Source organism: Taurulus bubalis (assembly GCF_910589615.1).
Source record: "Taurulus bubalis genome assembly, chromosome: 8".
Lineage (NCBI taxonomy): Eukaryota > Metazoa > Chordata > Actinopteri > Perciformes > Cottidae > Taurulus > Taurulus bubalis.
The window spans coordinates 4,915,884-4,942,601 of NC_136596.1; the positions used below are offsets into that span (position 1 = coordinate 4,915,884).

The following is a 26,718-nucleotide window of genomic DNA, read 5'->3' on the forward strand; positions in this document are numbered from 1 at the left end:
ACGCTAAGCCACGCCCACGGCGGCCACGCGGACCAATCGAACGGCAGCGCTTGAACCAATCAGACGCGAGTGTGTCTTAAGCCTTTTATAAGCAACGTCCACTTAACAAAATACATTGCGCCTCTTGGCAGCTGAGGGACGCTCACGTGACATTTTATTTGATGTTTTTTAATGTACATAAACTCTAAATAACTAGGCCGAATAAACATATAGTTGTAGAAGCTGTACTTTAGATCTTTTACTTGAATAAAAATAGAAGGGAGCCACCTATACTACAACTACTCTATTAAGTAAGTCAAAGTTCTGCATTCAAAATAAAAAAGTTCATTATAAAAGTATGCAATATGCACAATGGCTCGTCTAAGAGTGTTACATATTACTGGATTATTACTGTTTAGGCAATAATGTGTGAACAGCATTATAAACTTATAGCTGATTCAGGTGGAGCTAATTTCAATTAATTTGTGTGCATCATATTTTATAGGATTTCCAAATTTCAGCATTTTTGCATATAACATCCTATATCCTATCTGTGTTATAGCAATTACTGAACTGGGAAATAAATGACATGGTGGGAATAAGTACAGTATTTCCCTCTGAAATGTGGTGAAGTGGAGCGAAATAATAAATTAGCATAAAACAATACTTTTTACTTCACCATACATGTAGTTGCCTGTTTATTATTACCATTAAACCTATCTTAAAAACAACAGTCCAATACAACATTGCTTCACTAAATACTACCTTCATGAATATTGTACTGTTTAATGTTTCCAAGATGTGTTTCTAATATTTTGGCCACCCAATGTATATAAATGGGAATATTTAAATAAATATATTTTTCTACTGCGGAGTATTTCAGGTTTAATTCTGGTCCACTCTCTATTAAGTCTTTTTCTCAAGTCACTAGATGGGGCTCTAACCCACGAACAACACACCCTCTAAAATGAGAAACAACCAGCTCCTCCCTTCCTTCTTTATTACCAAGACACACATCATCAAAACAAGTGACAAGTGTGCAACCGAGTATCCACTTCTATTGCCAGCTACAAGTTTGTTCCAACATCCTTTTCCCAAAATTCCCATCAGAGCCACTACATCTCTCTCTCTCTGGCTTCAAAGGAGCGCATTAAACTAATCAAGAGCACAACCTTAAGATAAACAGGGTTCAAAAGACTTGAACAGGTGCTGGATCAACAAGTCAAATTAAGGCAAGAATCAAAGAAAAGATCAGCACACTGTGTTCAAATCCCCCAGCACTGAACTACTGTGCACCGCTGCCATCAAGTCACCATCACGAGGCAGAACCAGCAACATATGGACACAAGCAGACTTAATACTCAGGTGATTGAGACGACCTGCTCTGGAGTTGGATCCAATCAGAGCAGAGCTGAACGTCACCTTCATATCAAACATGTAGTCAAATATACAGCGTAAATCACATTTATCGTCCAGCAAAAAAAACAATCCTCATAGAAAAAGTAGAAAATCTAAATATATAATTTGCTCTTCCGGACAAATAATATATTGTTAGATTATTTTTCTATTGCCCTTGATGTTTCTAGTTCCTGCCCCTCCTGTGAGCGTGCCAGACGGGGTCGTTCAGCTCTGCTCTGATTGGACCAACTCGAGAGCAGATTGGTTCTCAATGATGAGTGATGCGTTTGTGGCAAAATCAAATCAGGGAGCAAAATTTCTCCATCTTATGTGGCATTGTGACGCAATTATAACGATGTTATTATCATTTTTAATCTTGCTTGTCACTGCAGGATACCGGAAGTATAAATAAAATAAATGATTGCAATTCCAACTTAAGCCAAAAAATGAATAGCAAAATTCTAAATTAAATGCAGTTATGGTATTAAAAATACCCAAAGTGACAGTCTATCACTTTTAATTCAGTGGGATTCGGACCATACTTTCTTCTCGCTCTTGTTTCTCTCTGCTTTGTTTCCGTTTCTTCTCTCTATGACTTTCCTGTGTTCCATTTTGCATCTTCATCTTCTGCTTCATTAAAGTTTCCTTTTATCCGCGGACTCTGTCTTTTTTTTTTTCTTCTCCCCTTCTTTCTCCCACTGGTCCTGTCCCGTCATGCTTTGGCCGCTCTGCCCCCGTTTGTTTTGGATTGCGTGCGAGACAGAGGAAGACTCACTGGCACCTGCAACTGCCAGCCAAACAGACAAATGAAATGCAGGGAAAGGAATGAACGAATGGACAGCTGAATGGACAGAGAACAAGCCGTCCTAATTGGTCATTATTTCCTTGCTAATCTATATTTTTCTCCCTGCTAACCCCCAACACAGATGTGAGGAGTGGGAGGGAGGGCAGAATGGGTGGCCGTGGTGGTGAGGGTGAGGGGTCCTCCCAGGCCTGTGGCTTGAGCGCTGACCGTGAAACATCGCTGTTCGCTTTTGTGTCTTGTTTAGGAAAGGGGAAGCAGACTCAGTGGAAACCAGCCGCGCAGGGTGTGGGGGTCAGAGTTGAGACTCGCAGGTGGTTCATAATTGAAGAGCCAGCAGAGCATAACGCCGCCCCCAAACACACACACACACATATTTATGAGAATTACGATATATTTTATGACTGTGACACCCAAACTCGACAAGCAAAGCAGCGCACAATAACGTTCGCGCCCCAAAAGCACAGAAGCGGTGCTTATTTGGGGCGTTTGTGCCGCCGCTGCCTGCGGCACGGCCAGGTCAAAGCAGCACAGAGGTGTTAGGACAGTGCGGCGCTGCTGTACAAAGCGAGACGTCTGGCAGACACGGCGGCGCTGGGAGGGCAGAGGTCAGGCCTCTTGGCGTTAGGGCTGTTCCACTGACATGAAACTGGGAAATACAGTCAGGGGAAATCTTTGCAGTGTACAAAAAAGGCTGATAATGTTGAGGAACAGAAATAATGGCGTACCTTTTGCACACTTGTGTTGAAACTATATTTAAACTTGTGGTAATTGTCTGCTTTGCAGGTTCCCCTTTGATAATTAAAGGGAATATTCTGGAAAACCAAAAGCTAAGTTATGTGTTTGTCCTGGAGCGATTTCTTTTCTGGAAAGTTTGACTTCATCGCTTGTGTCAAAGCAAAGCCAGTGTCTCACCTGTCATCCAAATGAGAGCCTGTTGTCAGGTATGTATTCAATTTATTTAAAGGTCAGTTGGATTAACAGTTACAACAAGCATGGCTTATTTATTGAACATTGGCACTATTGTAAGTTCTCCTATCGTTACAGAATTTGAGTCGAAGATAAACGACTAACACAGAACTAAGGCGTCCATCTGAAGAGTACAGAACTGCTATTGTATCTTTTTGTGTTTGTCCCGGCACTTCTTGTTCTTACAGCAAGTCAAGCAGAGAACCAAGGGTCCCAGCAGCCCCAGGGAGAGAAGAAGCACCAAGTCCAACAGGTATCTCTGGTACCACGGTTGCGTCAGTGAAGCCGGCCTTAAATGAGCTCCGCCTCCGCTGTGCAGGATGTGCTCCACCCACTGGGTGAGTCGGAGGGCCGGGGGGACCGGATGAGACTTGTGGATCCTGCTCAGGGACAAAGCTGAAGACTTGAACCTGGAAACGGAGAAACAATTGGGAAGAAGAGAAGGACAAGGTCACGGACATCTCTGAGCTCTCCTGGCGCCACAGATGTCCGTCCACGTACCTGACGTCCCGCATGAGCGTTTGAATGCTGGAGCCGAGCAGTTCCCTGGTGATGTCTGTGGGGTTGATGGTGAGGCCGAGTCCCTTTGCTTCGGCCCTCACCACATTATCAAACTGGTCCCCAAACAGAGGGATTCCCAGCACAGGGACGGCATGGTACACTGCCTGGAACAGGCTGTTTTGCCCACCGTGGGTGATGAAGACACGCGCTTTTTTGTGGCCTGCGTTATGAATGGGAAATGGAGAAAATTGAGGTAGTACAGACGGATAAATATACTTGAGTCTTGTGGTATTTCTTTATATATATATGAAGAGGATGAGAGGGGAGAATGGCGCTGCAGTGCAGCAGTGACCCAGTCTCCGTCTGCTACAGTCCAGGAATCTATCTTGAAATTCATTATTTTAGACTTCCTTCACAGCGCACAACTCTTGTAACATCCGTAATGGCCTTTTACTGGAACCCGTCTTTATGTTTGTGCAGGACAAGAGAGGCAGACTGTTCCTACCCAGCAGGTCATTGAGAGGCAGCCAGTCCATGAGCCTAAGATTGGGAGGTCTGTCCAGGTGAGACGGCCATCGCTCTTGGTCATACCTGCAGGCAGAACACTGCGGGTTAGAGGAACATCCTGACATTCGTTGAAAATAACAAGTTTGTTTTGGGACTTTTCGTGACTGAAAAAAATCGATCTATTTTTTTTTCAAAAATCGAGATCTGTGAGTAGAGCACGTTTACAGTGCCTGTATGAGTCGTGTCATGCGTTTACCTCCAGAGCACCCCCTGAGGGATGCTAGAGAAGCCCGCCACCAGCTCCACAAGCAGAGGGTCCACAGAGACCGAAGAGACCATCGATCCCAGCGTCACGACCACGAAACCCGCCTCTCCGAAATTGGAGATCCACGACTCAAGATCCTGGGCGACAGAAGAAACACGTGAGGTCGAGTACGGCAGCGCGAGTGAGACACGGTCGAAAACCTCACGGATGCGATAGGATAGGCGCAACGAGAAGAAGAGACCTGCTCCGGAGGCTTGGCTGGTTTGTTCAGCAGACCTCCCACCAGCACCGTGTAGGGCATGAGAGGCTGGGGGAACTCCAGGGAGAAGTCGGTGTTGAAGGCCCACAGTTCAGCTCCTTGATGCAGCTCCTCCAGACCGCCGGGGGGGGAGCCCGACTCCAGGTGGCGCTCGGCTACGTCCCTAAAAGTCGACCAAACAAGTTCCTGGCCTTCGACACAAGACACGTTAAAAATGTTATGGTAATACTCGTAATTAATAACTAATAACTAATGTATTGTCAGCGAGTATTAGCTAAACCACTTACTGGCTTGTCAGTGAGTGGAGAGTTTTACAGTGTAGACCGTAGACGTGTGTTGTTAAGTCAGATATTACCACTTGACAATATGTGGTCTCCTATGTACCTATGTATTCTTACCTATAGGAGCCAAGAGAAAATAAATGAGGTTTTTTGCTCGAGCCAAAAGGTTCATTTGGTCAGACAGCTGGGAGCTGAAGACTGGGATGTAGGAGACTGGGCTGGGGAGAGCGATGGACAGAGGACCGTTCAGAGAGCCAGGATAGAAAGCTATGTAGTGGATACCTGGAGAAAAGCAAGAGCAGAGTGCATGGAACTGCTGTAGATTTATTTATGGCTGTTGATTGATTTCAATGAATAAAACACAAAAAAATGGCTCACGATTAGTTTGAATTAGCACATAAAAAAACAACTAGAAATACTAAAGTGGGAAGGTATTGATGGATAGTAAACAAATATAGACATTTGTCACGGACCGAGTTTGCGTGCCAGGATGAAGGAGCAGGGGTTGAACGCATCGAGGATGGCGATGTCGTAGCGCTCCCTCTGGAGGAAAGTTATCATCTCCGTGTCGCCTAGCAGCCGGTCACACTGATAGGACAGGTGCCCCATGAAGGTCAGGAAGTCATTAAAGTTGTCCCTGGGAGAAAGAGAGAGGATGGGGAAATGAGGAGAAAGAAAGGGGATTCTAATAAAGATTCATTGAGAAAGTCTAAAACGGAGACAAATTGGGCATCATGCCAGGATAAATTCAAAATGCTGTTGGTCAACAAAACAAAATCAAAAGAGCGTGTTTCGAACATGATTCACTCGATGTAACTTGAGTCTGCCCAATACCTTCCCAGCAAAAACTGTGTCTGTTGCTCCAGGAACCAGCCGTTGTATTCTGCGATGTATTTCTCTCCTAAGGACCAGGTGCTCGTCTGGTAGCTGTCTGCACGGCCGGCATAGGAAAATCCTGGGAGAATTCAACCGGAATTTGAAGTCATTTACATGAAGATTAAAGTGACTGCATCAGGAGAAATGATGAGAGGGAAAGTTTTGGAAGCGTGTCTTTTCTGTATGTATGTTTGTGTGTACGGTTGACCTGTAATAACTGGGTTTCCCAGTTGCAGCAGCATGCGGACCTCATGGCCGTGCTGGTGTAGGTTGTGAGAAATTTCATCTAATAACAAGTAGTGGCTTCCTCCTGGAGGGGAGAAGAAGCATCACAATAAACACAACAGAGATGAATCATATCACAGTGCAGGAAGAGGCAGAAAGCCCCCACCTATATAATATTACAATCTCACAATATGGCTCGCTGTTTGCAACATAACACGTGAATTTGCAAGGTGTTATTCCTTATTCTTCGTATATTTCTGAACAAATACTCACAATGAATGGTTCTATTACTACTAGCAAATGGCACTTTTCCACTACTCACCAATTAGACAGACAGTCATGATTTTGGCAGACTGAAGCACTGGAAGAGCCAGAAGAGAAAACATCCAAAATACAATCCCCATGTTGTTATGAGAGTACCACACACTGACCTGCGGCCAAAGTCCTCCGAAAATAGTCCTCCAATTCCAAAATAAACTGCAATAAAAACCTTGCTATGGGGTTTTTGAAAGAAAGAAAGTATCCAGACAAATTAGGAATTTCCCACAAGATATTAACTGGAAGGAAGATTACCAACGAGAAACTGATAAAAATCCTCTTTTCAGTGCAGCGCGTTTAATCTTTAAAGTCTTCTTTTTGAGCTTGTGTCCGTTGAAGATTCCTTCATACTGTTTGCAGTGTCGAGTCGACACAGGGGGGAAAAACAAAAACAAATCCTTGTTCAAGCTACCTACAATATATCCCGCATGCTTTGTCACGCAACAAATGTAAAAGCACGGATTTATTCCTTTTCATTCAGGAGGCTTTTCGACAGGAGTCCGCGAGTATGAATCTGTCTATGTGACACATGTGAGCGGCTCCGTCTTCTCTATGAGTCAGACACTGAGAGGTCCGAGAGCCTCGGCCCTGCACTGGCCATGGAAGGGAGGGACGGAGAGAGAAGGGAGGTGGGTCAGAGGGGTGGCTCCCCAAGCCCTCGTTTGTATCAAATTAGACAAATGGAAATGTTACCGGAGTTCCACTCTCTCAAGGCTGCATGCACATTAACGTGACTGGTGGACAGAGTAGCTACCGGGACATACCGCTGCTGAATGGACTGTCATGGGGTTGCGGGCGCCCTGGCAGGCCGTCAGGCTTGACATGTAGGTTATCCTGGACAATGTGCTCATTGTGGCCGCAACCGATGCTTCTCTGTGTCAGAGAGGTCATTAGAAGAACAAGTCAGTCAGAAAAACTGCTGGAGTGTGTCAGAAAAAAAAAAAAAAGGGTCAATCCTGCCATCACTGATTTTATTGTTGTCATTTGAATGATGGTGTCATTCCAACCGTCATCGGTAATAGACATGACACAAGTGGATGTATTCAACACTGAAGTGAGCCGTACATTTCCACAATCACATTAAGTAATGAGAACACTTGTATAAATATATATTATCCTTCAGAGATCTCATAATGATTGGCCAGTAGCACTCCATGGATGTTCTGAGAGAGAGAGAGAGAGAGAGGAAAGATAAAGGTGAATCGTCATCATCGGGGACAAGTGTCTAACGGACAGTGTTGTAGGGGAGCAAGAAGAAGAAAAACCAACATGGAGCCAACATGGAGACTTACTACGAGCTGGTACTGTGTGGAGGTCTCCATCAGGCTCTGGATGAAAGGATGCTGAGACAGAACGGAGAAGGGGGCGCCGTCCCCAGGCTCGTAGCCCAGCTCTCTGAACACATGCAGCAGTTGCTAGAGGCCAGCAGAGATTAAGAGTATTACCACAAGTATTGTTTTAATAATGTGGTTAATAATTATGTTTGGATTGTATCGTATACCAGGGGGTTCAAGGGGACTTTGTCTGATTTATAACTTTTTATTTTTTATTTTTTTCGTTATGCAAATTAAGATGTGGATTGTCCACTCTTGGATTGTCCGCCAGCACTGTCCCTGTAAAACACCCACTGCTGTAATACAAGTCTGGGAAGTAACCTTTTAATCATGAATCCCGCACAAGCCCATAACGATTTTCCAGTCAGCCATATTAGTTGCATTTTTTAAGCTTAAAGAAAAGAAAGGCCATGCCTTTATATGCACATTGATGTAAAGAATGAAGGTATAGTGGAAAACAATTCTATTCATTCGATTCATTATGCTGAACTGAAAAAGTAATCGTACATGTTTACTACATTCAGTTAACGGTTTATTTGCTTCGTGAATTCAACGCTTTTCAGTTATGTACTTCCTTAAATTCTGAACCTTCACAGGGCTTTACCTCAGTGAGATCCTCCTGACTCAGGCAGCCTGGAGGAAGAGGGCTGCCGTCTCTCAGCTGGGTGACTTTGTGGCAGGTGACAGCAAGGAGAGCGGGGATGGACACCTCCTTCTCCCCCAGCGAGCCGCTCCATGCACACGGAGCGTCTTCTTCCTTGTAGTCTGCATCGAGTTCTGAGGAGCTGAGCTCGGCAGCCTCTTCTATACTCGGCATAGACTGTACACACAACGCATTATGAGATTGCTGATAACTGCTCCCCTGCTGATGATGTGCAATATATTGTGTTACAACATAAACCAGGGTTCATACACATTGTGACCAATGGATTTCCATGACTTTTCCATGACTTTCAACCAAATTTCCATGACCAAACATTTTGTGAAAAAGTGATAAAATGTAGTATTTAAACTAACAATGAGAATACAAAGCATACAGTAAACCTTAAATGACACAAATGAATGAGAGAGAATAGTTTAATTAAAAGAATAAACATTTATATAGATGCCTGTATGTATGCCTGCTTATATGTTGAGCGTCTTTCTTTTAAAAGCATATTCATTATTTCAAACTCAGCATAAATGAACGACATGAACACATGAATATAACACATTTACATGACTTTTACAAAACGTTTGGGATTTTTTTTTTTTTCAAGGACTATTTTAAAATTCCATGACTTTTCCAGGTTTTCCATGACGTAAGAACCCTGATCAACACTTGCAATGTTTCATTCCAAAAACAAATGACCAACTACTGGGAAATGTTTTTGGCATTATAAATACTACCACATGTTTTCTTTTATAACTCAGAAGAACCATCTGAATACATTAATGACAGAAGACGATGAAGTGGATGTTTCATTGACCTTTCATTGTAGATTACTTGACTCACCTTGACCAGATGGCCCGGGAAGGAGTGCTTGAGATGCCGTCCCAGCACTACACTGAGCGCTCTGATGAAGCCCTGTCTGGGGTTGGGGTCGGCTGCAAAGTACTGCAGCATGTACACATAGTCCAGTCGAGGGGGAGAGAAAGAGCGGTCCGCAAACAACTGGAAAAAGAACTGAGAAGGGAGAGCAGCAGCAAATGTTACTGGTAATATATTTAATTTACTACTTGTTCATGTGGATGAACAGTAAACATAAGATGTTTGACCCCTTCGAGGTTTAGAACAAAGTGCATGGCATTGTGATGTCAGTGTCCTGTATAAGTCAGTGTTTTTAATTCATTTCTGTTCTACAAAAAGATATAATTGAAAATATCTGAAAAGTCCTCTTACAGTAATAGTTCAAAGAGTTGGGTCGAGCATTTTCATGTTCTTTCATGTCTCTTATGTCTTTGTTCAATTGTTTTAATGCCTTTTAAATCGTTCATGTACCGTGACCACTTGGATTTCCATTTCAGGAGTAATGAAAGTTTACATCGGAATTGAGTTACCTTGCGTAGGTTAGCCAGGCGGTCATAAGGCAGAGGCTCAGAGGGGTCCTCTGGGACGGGCTGGACACTGTCATTGGAAAACCACAACTCTGTCTGGTGAGAAAGGAGTCAGGAGGAGCAACTTAAACATGTGTTTTTACGTTTTTACGTTCTCAGTGCATGATAACGCCACAAGAATAAAGAGGGGCGAAGGGGGTGTGAAAGTGGATTGATCATTTGAGGATACAGGTTTATTCAAAGTTGGATTTTTTTTTTTCGAGTGTCTGACGAGAGAATCAGAATATATGGTGTTTCTGTGTGTTGGTCTGAGTGTTGTGTGCATAGAGACCTGTAGGTACTGGTCTTCGTTAACATAGCCTGTGTTGCCAGTATCTGCTGCCTTGAAACGCTGGAGCACGACCAGCAGCTGTGTTAAGGAGGGAAACGGCCAAGGGAGGGCAGCACTGAGCAGAAACTGACGCCAGTCAATTAACTCATAGGTGACCAGGAGGGACAAAATCTCCAACAGCTGGGGACAGAAGAGACCAGGACAATGATCCTGACAGCCATGCAATATGTCTTGGATGGAAACTGGACAGTATGGTGCAAGAATATGTGTGTGCTCCTTTGCTTTCTCTGCACTGTTTATAGTCAGCTGAGAGCTATTTGATTATGTTTTTTTTCTTTTCTTCCGAGCAGAATTTGGTGCTTTGAGGCAAAGACAAAATACATCACTACTCTACTTTGTTTTGAGTTGCTGGAATGCAGTGCTTAAAGAGTACCTGTGTTTCATTCGTGTTCATCCAGGGCTCGGGCAAGATGTTTCTGCCCATGTTCACGGAGATGATTTCCATGAGCAAATCATGGAAATTAAAACTGGACATGAGGCCTGAAAGTCAGAAAGGAAGGAAAAAGATCATTGGATGGATGGATAGCTGGTGAGCAGGATTAATAAACCCAATGGCCCAATCCCAATGTCATCCCTTAACCCTCAAACCCTGAACCCTCAGGGCTTTACTGACGTCAGCTGGTAAATGTTGAGTGTGAGAGGCTGTGAGGGCTTGATGGTGGAAATATGAATGGGACAGCACTTTGCTGCAACATATCACGTGACCATGACTACATAAAACATTTTTGTCTAATTGTGGGTATTTATCTTATACTTTTAACTCCTTCATTTGAACGTCTTCCTGCCTTCTTTAAGTCATTTTAAATAATCTATTTACTCGTTTTTGTCAAAACAGCTTCAATAACAAAACGTTTGATGAATAAAACTATGTAAAAAATATATTAGACAAAATGTCTGCTTGCATTCCTCTGAATTCATGTATGTTTATGTCCCATCTTTAATTTGAATGTTTTTGTATATGTAATTTATCGGGCTGAAACCACGTGTCTCTTTGTTTACCTTTTTTTTGTATGTCTTCATTCTTCCATTGGTAACTACGTGTTTAACGTCACATTGCTATGAATTCTAGGTGAAGTTGGCATCTAATGCTGATTTACGGAAAGGGTTTATAATGGGCTCAAAATGTCTGCCAGAGAGCCCTTAAACACTCGACGATGTGACAATGGGACAACCCTAAGACCACACGCCTCAAAGTCAGTGAGTCCGTAAGGGTGGAGGCTGGGATTGGGCCAATGACATTGCGACTTGTCTCCCCTGTATTCACCTGATGGAGCTACGATGCACAGCTGTCGGTGCAGTGACTCGAGCTGAGTGACGGTCGGCGTGGACCTTGTGGGTTTCTCCAGAGGAGGCGGACGGAGAGGGGGAGCCGGGCTGGCAAACATGTGGCAGTCTCCATTCAAGTAGAAGTCAGTACCTTCCTGGAGAAGAGGATTTAGGTCAACTTAAAATGGGAGTGAGGTAAAGGAGACTGTGGTCACATGCTGGAAGAACATTCAACATGTCATCCTGTAGTAGCCACCTTGTAACCAGTGAGCACTAAATAATACAGTACTTACCGGGGGAAGATAAAAAATAAAAATAAAAAATACAATTATAAAGTCGTTACGTACCATCACCAGCTGGTACTGCAACTTAGCACCTGCCTCTATGTGGTGGCCGACCACTTCTGACAGTTGGTCAATACTAGAGAGAAGGAGAGGCGCAGATCAAATGTTTTTTCACAAGCGTTGAATGTTTTAATATTCTCAAGTAATAGTTTCTGCAAGAGCACTGAAAGGGCTATCACTAATTTAGAAATCTTTCCAGTTCTGTGACTTTATTTTGTGCCAAATAAATAGAATATACATTTTATTTTTATCGTAACACTGCTTAATCTGTTTGATTAACAATTTTAATATGGGGGCTCAAATATACGCACACACCTGTAGCATTGTGACATGACATGGAGATCAAATACAGAACGCATTCATCACACACTAATAAAACAAGGGTTGCCACAGTGTAGCACTGCACCGCTGCATTCACATTAAAGTGAGCCACACCAGACCGTACCCCTCACTGTACCATACCTCTTCCTTTCTGCCAGATAGTGTGCTTCTATCCACTTCTCCATGCTGCTTGATGTCTGTGCTGCTCTGCTCTGCAGGGACTGCACCATCACCAGACCATGACCTTTCACCAGCTCAATGCGCGCCTTTGCTGCATTCCCTTGAAAACACACACACACACACACACACAAGCATAGGAACACAAATATATAAGCATATTAATGTTTTACATATAAAAATACAAACATGGATAAACGTGATATGTATCTCATGTGGCACAGTCCTTAGAAAAAAGAGCCACTTGGAATATTGACAATGCATCCATATGTTGGTTGAGTATATTGTGATATAAAGAAACTACTGAATCTCTGTGTGTGCATACCCTCATGATCCAGTGCGGCTGCATATTCTTTATGTATTTTGTCTTTAACTTCTTGATAATCAGCCCTTTGCTTCTCCTTCTGCTCTTTCGTCCCCCCCTGGTGGGCTTCTGCTGACACCTACACACATATTTAACCCATACACATCAGAAATAAAAAAAATACATATATGTATATATATACCTCAATAATATGCTTATGCAAACTCTCACACACAGAGCTTACCAATATTCCGATTGCTGTGATTGCCTCCTCATATTCGGAGATCAGTTTCTCATGGGGTAGCTAGAGTTTACAATGAAAAGAGTCAATATCTCTGACTAGCTCATCAGCATATCATCAATAAAATGTTTTGTTTGTTCTTTTGTCTTGAGGTACAATATAAAAATTGAACTACATTGAAAGTCATTAAGACCGTGACAGATTCAGCCTGGTTTTTCGTCTTGGAGTCAGGACGTCTGCGGAGGAGAAGATTGTTTATGTGTGAGTATATGTTTGTGCTTGGGAGCATTTGGACTGTGAAGAAATGACAACATCCATTTAATCTTCAAACAGACTGCGGAAAACTGCTAGTAGTGCCTCTCCCTTACCGTTTAGTTTTCTTCTTGTCCTCTCCGTCGTCCGTCTGACGAGACGGACTTCTGCCCGCTGGCTCCGTGCTGGACATGAATATAACGTCAATCTTTCACTTTCCGCACTCATTATCCGCAAACTATTTTTACAATTTTGTTTTATTATCTCGTCGCTACGTAGTTAGGTTGCTATTAATAGCGAGTTCCTTGCCTCTCGTCCTGGTGCTTAACGTCTGTGTGGTGCAGCAGGGCGATGGAATCCAACTTGGATGGAAGCTCAGGCAGAACCTCTCTGTACATTCCCAAATAGTAGACCTTGAGAATACGGAACGTGTCGTGGAATCGGTCCAACTCTACCTGGACAACACAAACAATCCAACATTCTGGGTTTTGCGAGTCAAACTGAAGAAGAACGTAAACGACACACACGCCGTTACGCCATAGGCACAGCGACTCAACAAAAAGAAACACAATGGAAAAGGTACGAGGTCGATAGCATGAGCTTATGAACGACAAAATTGAAAAGGCTAAAAAAAAGTTGATTCCGTTAAATGGTGACACAGAAACAGAACAGTTACCTGCATGAGTACAGAGTGGTAGTTGATGAGGACGACAGTGTGTTTCTCCAACCAGCCGTCCCCCATGAGCTTCGCCTTCTCTTTCTTGTCCTCCTCCTTATGCTTGTCACTAATGTCCCACAGACGTTCGCGCAGTTCCTGTACACATATCAAAACATCCCCATATATTTTGTACCGTACTTTCATTTTTTGAAGCGGATCAGCGTGATCAGTGGAAGAATATTTGCATTGTAATATATTATAAATGGTTCTCACGTCCAGCCTCAGATGTAGCTCTGCTTTGGTATCCTCGTCTTCTCTGATGTCATCAGGGATGCTGTTGAAGTCCTTCTGCCAATGAGACACTAACTCCTGCTTCAAGTCTGGACGCCCCATGAAATGCTTGAACTCCTCTCTAGAGAGACGGGGGACCAGGTAATACTTACATAGTAATACATGTCAGATTTTTATCATTACCATAAATGTCCTCTTAACCTTTTGGCATGAGCATTTGGTGTCACATTCAATTGTATCCAATTGATAACTGTATTCAGAGACTAATTCTGCAGCTGTAAACATACATGACAAAATCGAGTATTAAAAGGATAATTGATTGTAAAAAATAAATAGTCGTGGCTCTGCAAAAGGTGTATGGCAAAGTGGCGAAGGGATTCATGCATCTTCATGTCAGAGTCAGCTGCAGTAAAATTATGCTCGGAAAAACTACCACTTTTTTTCCACAGGCAAAACTCCACACAAAATGAAAGTTCCTCATAGGAGGTTTAAATAAACCATGTATACACTACTTCAAAAGGTTTGGCAGAATACCTGATGTTGAATAGGTGAAGTTGAATCACAGATCGTTGTGAACGCAGCTGATGCATCGTCTTCTTTGAGTTGATCACGTAAGAATCGCACACCGTGTCCCAATGGGAGCACAGGGGCTCTGCCAGCTCCTGGAGATAGAGATGGGAAGAGGGAGAGATGAACCAAGCATTGGATAGAGGACAATAAAAGCAAACAAGACAAAGTGGAATAGAAAAACAGGTCACAGGTCGGGAACCACAGCGCCACCAGCTGAATCGTGTTAGAGGGCCACCCAGATTCTTCCGGATAGAAAGAGATAAAGAGTGCTCTTCCAACTCTGGTGAGCAAAACCAACATAAAAAAAGAGTTGTATCCTACTGGAGGAAGGGGTTCATCCACGTAGACCCAGCTGGAGGAACCTGGGCAGGGAGCGGCAGACTTCGGTGGGACTCCCTGAGAGTCCTCATTGGTCACTGAGGAAGTTGACCCCATCCTAGATAGCCCTATTGATTAGCCAGAAGACAAGCTAATGAGTAAAAACACGTCTTAAACACATCATGTTCATCATCAGTAGGTATAGTTTGAAATGTGCAATCCACAGACTGCTGATGGGACCACCTTGTGGGGAGTGTGTGTTGGATTTGGACGGTGACGTCACACTTTGGGCTTTTTCTTCGTCAAGGCTGATAGAGGACTCTGCGTGAGCTTCGTTTGTGAGGCCCTGAGCTTGGTCTACAGGCGTAGGTGTAGCTGGACAGGAGGAGTCCGGAGCTTTCCCACTGTCCGACACCACATCGTCACCAGGAGGAGCGGTGAGAGCTGATGAGGCGATATATCATGATATTGTGAGTAATTATTGCATTTCTTTCAGGGAGGACAAATTGATCCTGTACATCATTTAACGTAGAAACACAGAGAACCTCATGATCAGCGTGTGATTAGAAAAATATATTTTTTAACCTAATCTTAGAAATAAATTAAAAAAAAACTCCCTTCCTCCCTCCCTCCTTCCTTCCTTCCTTCCCTCCATCCCTCCATGCCTCCCTCCATCGTTTCCTCCCACCATCCATCCCACCTTCCTTCCCTCCCTCCCACCTTCCTTCCCTCCCTCACTCCCTCCCTCCTTCCTTCCTTCCTTCCTTCCCTCCCTCCATGCCTCCCACCATCCATCCATCCCTCCTTCCTTCCTTCCTTCCTCCCTCCCCCCCTCCCTCCTTCCTTCCCTCCCTCCCTCCTTCCTTCCTTCTCTCCATGCCTCCCACCATCCATCCCTCCTTCCTTCCCTCCTTCCTTCCTTCCTTCCTTCCCTCCCTCCCTCCCACCTTCCTTCCCTCCCTCATTCCCTCCCTCCTTCCTTCCTTCCTTCCCTCCCTCCATGCCTCCCATCATCCATCCCTCCTTCCTTCCTTCCTTCCTCCCCTCCCTCCCTCCCTCCCTCCCTCCCTCTGTCCTTCCTTCCTTCCCTCCCTCCCTCCATGCCTTCCACCATCCATCCCTCCTTCCTTCCTTCCTTCCTTCCTCCCCTCCCTCCCTCCGTCCTTCCTTACTTCCTTCCCTCCCTCCCTCCCTCCCTCACTCCTTCATTCCTTCCCTCCCTTACTTCCTCCCTCCCTCCATCCTTCCCTCCCACCATCCATCCCTCCTTCCTTCCTCCCCTCCCTCCCTCCGTCCGTCCTTCCTTCCTTCCTTCCTTCCTTCCTTCCTTCCTTCCCTCCCTCCCTCCCTCCCTCCCTCCTTCCTTCCTTCCCTCCCTCACTCCCTCCTTCCTTCCTTCCTTCCCTCCCTCCCTCACTCCCTCCTTCCTTCCCTCCCTCCCTCCATGCCTTCCACCATCCATCCCTCCTTCCTTCCCTCGCTCCCTAATTCCTTCCTTCCTTCTTTCCTTCCTTCCCCCCCTCCATAACAATTTCTTCAATAAAGTTAAACTACAAAGTGCAACTTAAGTGCTACTAAAGTTGCTTAACGCTAAAATAACAACCAGTTACCTTCCTGTCTTTGCATCATAACTCGCTGCAGGACGGACTCCAACTTTTTGTGAAGCTCCTCCTCGTCCACATCTGCGTCAACACGGACCAAAATGTTTTGCCTTCCTCCAAACCATTTCTCTAGTTTTGGCCAGGTGTCCTGAAAAGCTGTGATCCTTAAGGGGGGAAAACAATGTTAGATATTCGACACACACTACAATTATTTGATTCTTCTTCTTTTTCTTTTTACCTGTGTGGAATCTGCGCCAGATACAAGCTCTTGTCTGTGGGATGGGAGGTTGCAGCAGCAGCATTATCTGTCTCCGCACCAAGAGCGCCACATAAACACATAAACATATCATTTACATTTGATTGGTTACTCGTTTATGCATACGTAATAATGTGCAGAATGCTTGGGTGAACACAGACACATACCGCTAAACTCGCACTAGTATAACGTACCGGTATGACTGAACGAATGTCCGATCGCACACTCATCGGGGACGTCCAGCAGCAGAGCCAGGTCCAGCGCAGGAGGCGGGGGTGGTGTCGGTTCAGGTGGATTAGGATCAGCAGCGAGTTCTGTCCTGCTGCTTATGACGCCACCCCCCTCATCTACAGACCCACCCAGGGCTTTCTCTAGCAGGTGGACCTCGGTGATGTCCACTGGAAAGCCATCCAGGATCCAACCTGAATGAGCTGGAACCTGCCTAGTCAGGACACAAACTATATTTCACTGTCTAGAGAGTGATTGTGGGTTTGCTGTTTGTAGCGTTGGGATCCCTCTGAAATACTGACTATGTGAAATGAATTGCTGATGGTAACATTGAGATCAAACAAACTCATATCAAGTATTTCATATCAATACAGGTTGTGTGCTTACCTGATAGCCTCTACCATGATGTCCACCAACAGCTCATTAGGGATGGCGTTGCCTTCCCTCAGCACTTTCTCTGCAGCTGCTCCCTGCATGGCCCGGGTAGACAGCTGAATAAGCACATGTAAGCAGGTAAAAAGAGTTAAGTATTCAAATCTGGGGGGGGAAATAACACGTTTATAACTCAACATTTCAAATGATTACACTAACCCAAATGTCACAGTTTTATTAGCAAGGTTGATTAGTGATATAGTGAGTACAGGTTACGTTATTTATAAGTAAATGCAAAATAGAGTCAGAAGATCGTGAACACTTACTCTTACGTTGCTGTCTCTGCTTTCCTCTTGTGTGTCAAGATCTGTGTCATGATCTGAAAAACAATGAGACTATTAGTGACAGGTATCGCATCCAACAAGCAACTGTATGCATTGCATTTTCATCAAAAGCACAATAAAAACAGCACACTGTAACGCATAGTATAAAAAAGTATAAAATGGAATCATGCTCGCTCCAGTAACCCACCAGGCTCCAGTGAAGGGGAGGATGTGAGCAGTAGTTTGCTGTCTTTCTCTTCCTGCTGCTCTGTGACCTGCACATTTTGTCCAAAAAGTTATGTTTAAAATGTTCAAGATCGATAAGGACCTCTTACGACCAAACGTTTACAGGTTTATACACTTCTGATGCTGGCAGGGGAGACTAGTGAGATTTTTATATCCCTAACAAAAATTGTTTTTTAAAGCTAACTATTCTGAGATTATATAAAAAGGCATGCTAGTGAAATTACAATACAGTTATACTGTATCTGTCTCACCTCCTCTCCATTGTGGTAAGCATTCAGTGCCTCCTCAATCAGTGAGTCAGCTGATAAGAGTGAGATGCCAAGGGCTGAAGCAGGAAACACACACACACAAACGCACATACTCAGCAACAATTAAGCCATCCAATCTTATTCCACATTTCAGAAATTGTGTTTGTGCGTGTACTTGCATCTGTGTTTGGATTGCATGCCGTGTACCTCCAGCAAGCTTGGCCAGGCAGCTGGTCTTCCCCGAGCAGAACTTGCCCAGGACGCAGGCCTTGATGGTGAAGTAAGGAAATGAGGGCGGAGAGGCTTCCATGATGGGTTGACGAACAATGTTCCTCAGTCGCTGGACAACGTGTCCAAGAATGTTGTTGTTGGTCAGGGGCAATTTGGTCTCCCCGGCTTCCTCTGGCCACGCCCACTCACCTACCATGTTCTGACAAACACGACATACGGCTCAGGCAAAGAGGACTTTCGGCACTCGAGACAGTTCAGGGCTTCAGTTCAGGGTGTGTGGGCAAACGTACACACGCACAAGCATGATTTAAACTCACAGTGTATTCCTCATAGTCCTGTTTTTGGAGTATCTCCTGCTTCTTAAGCTCTACGGGGTCTAGTGGGGCTTTGAACTCAGACCCTGGCTGCTGGCACTTTACGGGCTCATAGAGAGGAAGGCCACTGAACAGCAATTCCTTCCACTCTCTCATCGGCTTCTCTGGAATCAGACTGGACATGACAGCACAAGAAATGACACAAGGCAAAGCTAGATTTAATGAGCGCAAGTGTATTCACAGTAAATCAAAGTGTTTTCTGAACTGAGCCTAAAAATTATTAAAATATTTAAAAAAATAGGTTTCATCCAAACACGGGTAGAGGAGCTGATTTTTAATGATGTAAGAGCTCGGTAGCAGCTAACACACAAAGTGAGTGTAGAGCAGGGTTGTATGGGCGGTGTGTGTCTGTGGAGATCATTCATTTGATCGCGAGTAGAAGCAGACAGGATGCTGACAGCTCCTGATGTTATTGGACCACAGGTCAGTTGTGCAAGAATGTTTCCAATAGTGCTATTTGGTGTTTTTGACAAGATTTTCAGTCAGATTTCAGTTTTTCCATACTTTCCTTTTCAATGTTTTCCCAAAGTACGAAAGAGAAATGATGGGACAAGGTGGAAGATAGCGACATACCAAAACTGAAAGGGCTTATTTGATCTGTTCTGCTTTCATGCCATATCACAAACTCTTGCTTCATTTCAGACCCTGTAACGCCCTCCTGCCTCGCAATCCTCTCATTCCCTCATGAGTCTCTCAGTCTAGTTTCATTTTCACTCTGCCAGATTCTCTAGTGTGCGTTGCTTAGTGTTCCAACATGTTCTATTTCTGCCTGAACCTTTTCCCACGTGTGTCCTTTGTCAGATGTTTCTTCTCCCCCTAGGTTTGACCTTTGCTTTGCTTTTAAACTTTGTTATTTCAGCTTTACGTAGAGCTAAGTAAAGCTGAACTATCCAGGTACATTGATTGCTTCTATTTCTAGTGCAATTTTTAGAACACATTTTTGACCAAGAGTCACTTTCGAGGTTGGCTGTGTGCATGTTTCTACTTCTGTATCATGAAAAGCAATTGTGTCACGTACTTCCCAGTGTGCAGTCGATATTCTCCAACTTTGGTGGCCAAGTCCACTATCTGCTCCAAAATGTCCTTGCAGGTCTGAGAGTGCTTCTTCAATCTGCCCTGAGCTCGCTCAGCAGCAATCCTGTTACAGGATTCAAGCTCCTTTCTGATCTCCTCGGCACGGTCCAACTCAGCCTGCTGAGCCAGAGCCTAGACCAGGCCCCGGTCAGAAAGATGGAATGAGTGGGGAAGGCCTGGCACACCACAGTTTGCAAGTAATAAAGGAAGATGAAAGATGTTACAGAGGTCATTTATTGTGCAAAACACATGACTAGGTGTTTTTGTGGGAAATTACGGAGACACAAACTAACAGACATCATTTTGGGGAATTAGTACATTACTGATACTGGAGGTTGAAGAAAGAAGAAAGACTTTTTTTATCTGCTATAAAACTGAAAAACTAATAACAGGTAACAATTAACACAGCTTCCTAGTTTTCTAAAATACACAGTATTAATAATACCCCATTATTGCTTTCATATGCATGTATATTTAATCGTATGATTTTCTCCCTAAATAATCTCAGAAGAAAGAATATTTCACTCTTCAGAGTAAATGGCAAATAACCACAGAAACCGAGACTTAACAGTGCGACAATCTGCACAAATAAGGACAATAACACTATGACCATACTTCACAACATGTTGAATATTTAACACTGAAGCCATACTGAACCATGGTTGTATCCTTTGCGAGGTATTGATGTATCCAAGTATCTACCTTCTACTACATCTACTGTACAGGTGTGATCACTTGAAGGACATAACAGATCTGTCTCTAAATACCCAATATCACTATTTCTCTTCATGAAACTAAATACCCTGTTACAAACTACCAACATCCACCCTGCCCTCTCTCTCCCTATGACACTACTCATGCTATCACAGATACATTCTAATGCAAAGCGACAATAGAGAGAATTCTTCTTCTTCCTTATTCATCCTATCTCACCGCCTCTCTCTCCAGAGCTTCCTGGAGGTCCCTCTCTCTCCGCTGCTGGTACTGCTGCTCTCTGAACAGGCGGTTCTTCCGGATCACGTCCTTCTCCACGCGAATCTGGAGGAGCTGTGTCGCAAAACGCTGCTCCTGCTGAGTCGGACGTGTCAGACGCTTCACTAGCTGCTCCTCCCGCTGTGTCTCCTGCAGGGTTTAGGCAGAGGCGGCTGATCAGTTGGCTGGTTTTGGGTTAGAAATTATGAATGCCAAATAACAGACTGGGAAGTCAAAGAGCGCAGGATGTGTACGATTTATTTAAAACCTTGCACCTGTCCAGCTTCTTGGGCCTTGAGCTGCTCCACCAGGAATCTGTCTTGTCTTTTCTCCTTCTTCTCGCTAGCTACTGCTTTCTCCTCCAGCCTCTGTCGGATATCCTGTATATACTTGCTATTAGATTGTAACGTCAGCTTCGCTCCACTTCCAGGGACCTCAAAGCCCTGACTGATGCCGCCAACGGGAAAATCTCCAGAGGGCGGCTGACCACTACAATTGAAAAGATTCAAATCACATTTTCTTTCTTCTTTTTTTTATACATTTATATAACATGATACTAAATGCCAACAAAGTAAATGTTTGATTTTCTCTCACCTTGATAAGGAAGCTAAACCATAAGGAAGCAGTTTCTTCCTCGTCTCAAACTGGGCTATTTCAGTCTGGACTTTCTGTATACAAAATGAACAGAAATTGCAACAATACCACACAAAAAAACATGTTATTCAATTGTTGTTTGTGTGTGTTGTGACAAATTAAATACATTTTTGTCCAACTTGAGGCACTTGCGATTGCCTTAAAGGGAGTATTGTATACAGAGGGTCATCAGTTGGAATTCCTAGTAAATCTGGAAAATCCCTGGGAAAACCTCTGCAGAAAAAATTATTTTGAATGAATACCTCCTTCTGTAAACATTAACAGACGTTAAGCAATAACAAGTTATTGGTCTGGAGAAGACCTGGGAACATCAAACGACCAAGAACAAACTCAAAGTTCTTGCACCTGGATATCTAAAATTGGGATATTTGATCTAAACTTACTGTGAGGCCCATTGCCAGCAAGCATCCGCCTCTACAAACCACTCTACAGCTGACCCTGTGTAAGAAACGGAAATTCCCTCTGTGTGTTGGTGAATTATCATTATTAATTAGTCTGGATCACACCTGCACTTCTTGTTCTCTGCGTTGCTGCTGCTGTTGCCTCCTCTTTAGGTGGAGCTGTGAAGTGTAGGGAGGTGGCTTGGGCACCTGGACAATGGTGGCCTGGTTAAAAGTCCTGATGTCATTGTGCTTCTGACGAGACACCAGCAGCTGCAACATAACCAGTTCCTCAGTCATTGGCAGGAACTTTTTCACAGTATATTAATGTCCAACACCCAAAATACTGCTGCGTGACAGTCGAGACTGAGAAACAATACGTCAAAAGTTGATACAAATCTGGAGACTGGCTTAAAGCTTGGTCATACATTTTACCTCATCTTAAATGACTACAAGGAAATATATTGCAATACAGCATTTTCTTATCCGACATCTCCAGTACCTCCTCAATATTCTTCAGTCTCTTATCACCCTGGACTCTGAGTTGTCTCTTTGGCTGAATGGGAAGGGTCATCACAAGCCTGTCGTTCAGTTGCTGGCATTTCTCCTCATGGTGCAAAAGAAAGACAGTAAGATGCTTTTGTAGACATTGGCGTTGTCTTGAATTAAAAATGTGAACTTTAAACATGCAAATATTGACATGTTGTTCTATTACTTACATCTGAGTAGATCTCATGCTCTTTTTTGTGCAGGCCGCTAATTTCTGCCTTCTTCTTTTCAAGCGAGCAGTATAGTTGGTAAAGGAGGCGAATGGCAACACCCTGCTTCTCCTGCATCAGTTCCTGGGCTGCGTTTATGTCAAAGGAGATCCCCAACAACTGGAGAGTAGGCTCAACACGGGTAAAATTATTCAGTCTGGAGATGGAGGTGCTGAGGAAAAAGGTGCGATTAACTTTAATATTTATGAAGACTCTAAATTAGAATAGAATAGTTAGCTATTTTTCTAGGCAAAAAAGCAAAGGATCATGGATAGATAGAGTGCAACTTACTCTTTCTTCGTAAACATACTGAAATCATTCTGCAACTGATATTTATGCAGAACCTCCCCAATGAGGTAACCACTGGAGAAATCCCTGGCAAAGGTCTTTGGATCTGTGAAGAGGAACATGACATTATGTCATTCTAGTTGAATGTCCTTTGGGTGGTGCGTTGTCTCGATGCTTTTGATGTTTTATGTAAAGCTCTTTGAATTGCCTTGTTGCTGAAATGTGCTTCATAAATAAACTCACAAGCCTGCAATTGAAACATATTGGACAAACGTTAAAGTAGGTTATCAAACGATATTTAGCGTTTCAGTTTGAACACCTGTCTGGACAAACCTAGCTCACAGTTTTTCTTTTTTTTCTTCTCCAAAACTAAATTCCCTTTACCTTTCAGTGTGACTACGTGACGCTGGACACGGCTAAGCGTTAGTTAGCATAATGAAGCTAGCAGGTAACTAGCTAACTAGTAGTAGCTACGCTGACGTCAGACAGGCGGTAACTTACCAACAGCTTTTGACAACCGGAGCTCCTCGTTCAGCCACCTGCACAGTATATCCGACATTTTCTCCCTTCAAAGTTCAGCTCAGACTATGTGACTTTATGTGATAATTATCGCCAAGTTAGTAGGTGATACTGTGCCTCTTTCGCGCGCTCATAACTGCTGAAAAACCAGAGGTGAGCTTGTTGCCGTGGTGACCCATCAACAGTGTTGCCCAGGGTCGCGCGCGCTTCAAGGGGAGGCGAGAAGAGCACTCGTGGGAGGGGGCGGGGCCCAGCTGTTCGTGGACCAGTTTTCTTTTCTGCACCCATTAAAACCAGAGGGATGAAATGACTGCGAGCTGATCCAGAATCAGTGCAGTTCGGCACTTCTGAAGGTCAGCAGGGACGAATGTATTTTTATTTTTTTTAGCAACACTTCACTGCAGCGACACCTCACTGATTAGGGAAGGCAAAACTGAAACATTTACTTGGCAACAACAGTTGGTTATTTAAAAAGGCAGCATTCATACATATTTGACCAATACATTTGGAAGACTTTTCTATTGTTTTGTGGGGAAATGTTCATTGCCATTAATGCCATATATTCACTGAAATGTCTGTGAAAACCTTCTTATATACAGTACAGTTTATATGGTAAAAAACAAAAGGTTGGGCCGTTAATTGACTTAATCAAGGTGCCCGGTCATTAAAGTATTGTTTAATATTGAGACATCTCAGTCAATCTTAATTGAAATTCGTGAAGCAATATCCCAATACTTTTCAAAACCCTTCAGTGTTTATTTCATGTTTCCAACACATATCCAGGCCTGGAAACGGCCATCTTTTATTCCATTACTTTTTTTCGACACACCAACCCCTGCAGAAAGGAAAACACTGACAAGTGGCTGGACAGATAACTTTATTGCCTTAAAACAAGTAGCATTTCAATTTGTGTTATTAGTGTTAACATTCACGTATGAACTCAGAAGCACTTCACCGTCATTAAATCAATAGTAAAATATTCTGCAAAAATATCATGGAATTTAAAGCCATTTTTTTTCCAGATGCGCAATGCATTAGTCGTGTTACCATGCACAACATTAGTCTGTGTTAGTGTTTTTAAAGCTATAGGCTAACGTAAACATGGTGTTAAGAAGGATTTACGAGCCACTGTTCTCTTAGTGGTATTTTTATTATACAACATGCATCGTTTTGTAAAAAACATCTAAGTCCAGAGATGAAGATGTGTAAGGAAGCAAAGGTGCACTGCTGTAAGACGCACAGAACTGTTATGTTCTACAGAGTAAACATGAACTCCGGATGCACAATGGAGAAAAAAAAAAAAAAAAAAAAAAAAAGGTAAGGAAAATGACTTGTCAGCAGTTGCCACGTATGAGCCTGACAACTCTAGTTCTGCTTACAATGCGTCTGGTAAAAGCAACACTGCAGGCTCAACTACTATGAGAAGACGGGATCACAGTTAAAATTTCAGTTTGCACGTTTTTCAGACGCGCTTCGAAAGCGTTTCCGTGTTTAAAGCACACGGCAAATATACAGTGAAAGGTGTGACGCCTCCACATTTCGGAGGACTCTTCACGTGTCTCCGACTCAAAACATTCGCCTTTATTCTCTGGAGAAAGCTGGTCGGGCCACATTGACCGCCTGTTGTAGCGTGGGGAATATGATTTTGTACTGCGAGAAGGTAAAGCGAAGAAAAGAAAAAAAGATTTCGAGGAAAAGAAAAGAAAAGGGTTTCGTTGATCCAAATCAACATAGAAGCATGTAACACATAGCGTTCATAGGTTACTCTCCGAAGCCGTGCTCGTTTGAGGAAGCAGGGCCCAAAGGAAAACAATCTGCAGGCATATTTAAACACCTCTGTAGTCAAGGAGGACTGCCTGCCCATCATCAGTGAAGCTATCCATGAAAGTATAAGTCTTCATTCCTGTCACAGTAGTTTTTACTTAAAGCTTGTTGTCTGGAGGCACTGAGAAACGATCAAAACCACCGGCTGCCACACAGGCCAGTGGCTTACAATGTCAAAAAGGATGATCTCTGCATAATAATGCTTTTGGGAAGCCGAGCCAACGGTGCGTCTTATGCAGAGTATGCAGAGTCTATTTAGGCAAGTAGTGGCCTGTGTTTCACACCGTAGTGGAGATGCCAAAGTGTTGTCAAGCGACCAATATTCACAAGGTCATTTCTACATATTTCTGTCAAAAAAACTAAGACGAAGTGATAGCATTGCTAGAAATTAATTAATTCTCTATTAATATCCCTGTATAAGATTTCCCCACTGTCCCTTTTTTTCCAGTCACAAAACATACAAGGAAGCTTCAGGAGAAAATTTGCAATGAAATGAGAGAAAAATAAAAAACTCCAAAAACAAACATTCAAGCACAGCAAATCAACATCCCATGCATTATCGGCCACCTCTCTGAGCTTGAAGATAAAGAGAGCAAAGGAAAATCATTTTTCACAAGCACACAAATATAATGTAACCGATGTTTCGAAATCTCAGCGCTCGCTAAAATCGATTAAAACGGACATCTTTTGTACGTAACGTTCAGTGCCAGTGTAAACTGTATGTCCACTAAAATACATTTCTGATCTGTATTATTGTAATATATATATATTTTTTTTTCATGACGCATAAACATTTAGGAGCAAGGCCGTGTGTGAAAAGGTGACATGGTGCAAATGTCTGGAAGCGTTACGTTGGTCAAGGCAATCTAACACTGTAATTACCCAGCCAAGTGAATTCTCATACTTTGTTAAATACAAACTTGAGGATAACGCGCAACATATAGCAACATTAAAAAAAAGGAGGACACTGGCCTGACTGTGAAATGTATTCCTAAACAATAATACAAAATTAAAAAATACTGCACAAAACCTAAAAAGGTAAAGACAAAACAACAACAAAAAAACACCCAAAAGTAACATAATAGTGTGTTTGCTAATGTAATTACATCAGTTTTCATTCATGTTCTAGCTTATATAAGTGTATATATATATGTGTGTATATATGTATATATATATATGTATATATATATATATACACACACACACATATATATATACATGGGGGGGCTTATTACCCACACAATTCCAGATAGCTGTGTAAAATAAGCACTGCTCTTATTCACAAATATATCTTTCAATTGACATCTCACTATGTTTTGTGAAAAATAGACCACGTCTGTAATGATGGGAGCTCGATCCAGGAGAGCGCCACCTATACAGACCTTTAAAATCATCTTTTCCTTTCAGTAGCTCATCAGCTGTCATAACACAGGCGAGGTTATCCCCGGTGGCGGACCAGCAGAAGACATGGATACTGTGAACGGAG

General features: G+C 43.3%; 2 protein-coding genes across 2 annotated transcripts; both read right to left on the reverse strand.

Moving 5' to 3' along the window:
* Window positions 1–3,290: 3,290 nt before the first annotated feature.
* Window positions 3,291–6,481, reverse strand: LOC306740306 (UDP-glucuronosyltransferase 3A1-like; the record flags this gene model as incomplete). Its single annotated transcript, XM_079222431.1, has 10 exons — window positions 6,385–6,481; window positions 6,046–6,147; window positions 5,796–5,916; window positions 5,435–5,598; window positions 5,079–5,243; window positions 4,663–4,871; window positions 4,413–4,558; window positions 4,155–4,240; window positions 3,650–3,869; window positions 3,291–3,558 (listed from the first exon to the last, which is right to left on the reverse strand). The coding sequence occupies exons 1-10, from the start codon at window positions 6,464–6,466 to the stop codon at window positions 3,291–3,293; spliced, it is 1,563 nt and encodes a 520-aa protein (XP_079078557.1). The 5' UTR covers window positions 6,467–6,481.
* A 1,011-nt stretch (window positions 6,482–7,492) lies between these two features.
* Window positions 7,493–23,448, reverse strand: LOC306740184 (sperm flagellar protein 2-like; the record flags this gene model as incomplete). Its single annotated transcript, XM_079222289.1, has 38 exons — window positions 7,493–7,543; window positions 7,673–7,795; window positions 8,319–8,534; window positions 9,210–9,380; window positions 9,755–9,847; window positions 10,083–10,262; window positions 10,516–10,622; window positions 11,407–11,563; window positions 11,756–11,828; window positions 12,215–12,353; window positions 12,576–12,693; window positions 12,799–12,858; window positions 12,971–13,031; window positions 13,164–13,232; window positions 13,357–13,502; window positions 13,724–13,861; window positions 13,979–14,117; window positions 14,531–14,658; window positions 14,888–15,012; window positions 15,128–15,328; window positions 16,495–16,649; window positions 16,724–16,790; window positions 16,936–17,183; window positions 17,357–17,460; window positions 17,674–17,708; window positions 17,873–17,939; window positions 18,162–18,235; window positions 18,366–18,588; window positions 18,707–18,878; window positions 19,782–19,969; window positions 20,771–20,959; window positions 21,085–21,298; window positions 21,404–21,477; window positions 21,970–22,116; window positions 22,346–22,450; window positions 22,563–22,773; window positions 22,893–22,995; window positions 23,391–23,448. 38 exons carry the CDS (start codon window positions 23,446–23,448, stop codon window positions 7,493–7,495), a joined length of 4,929 nt encoding a protein of 1,642 aa, XP_079078415.1.
* Between the last annotated feature and the right edge of the window lie 3,270 nt (window positions 23,449–26,718).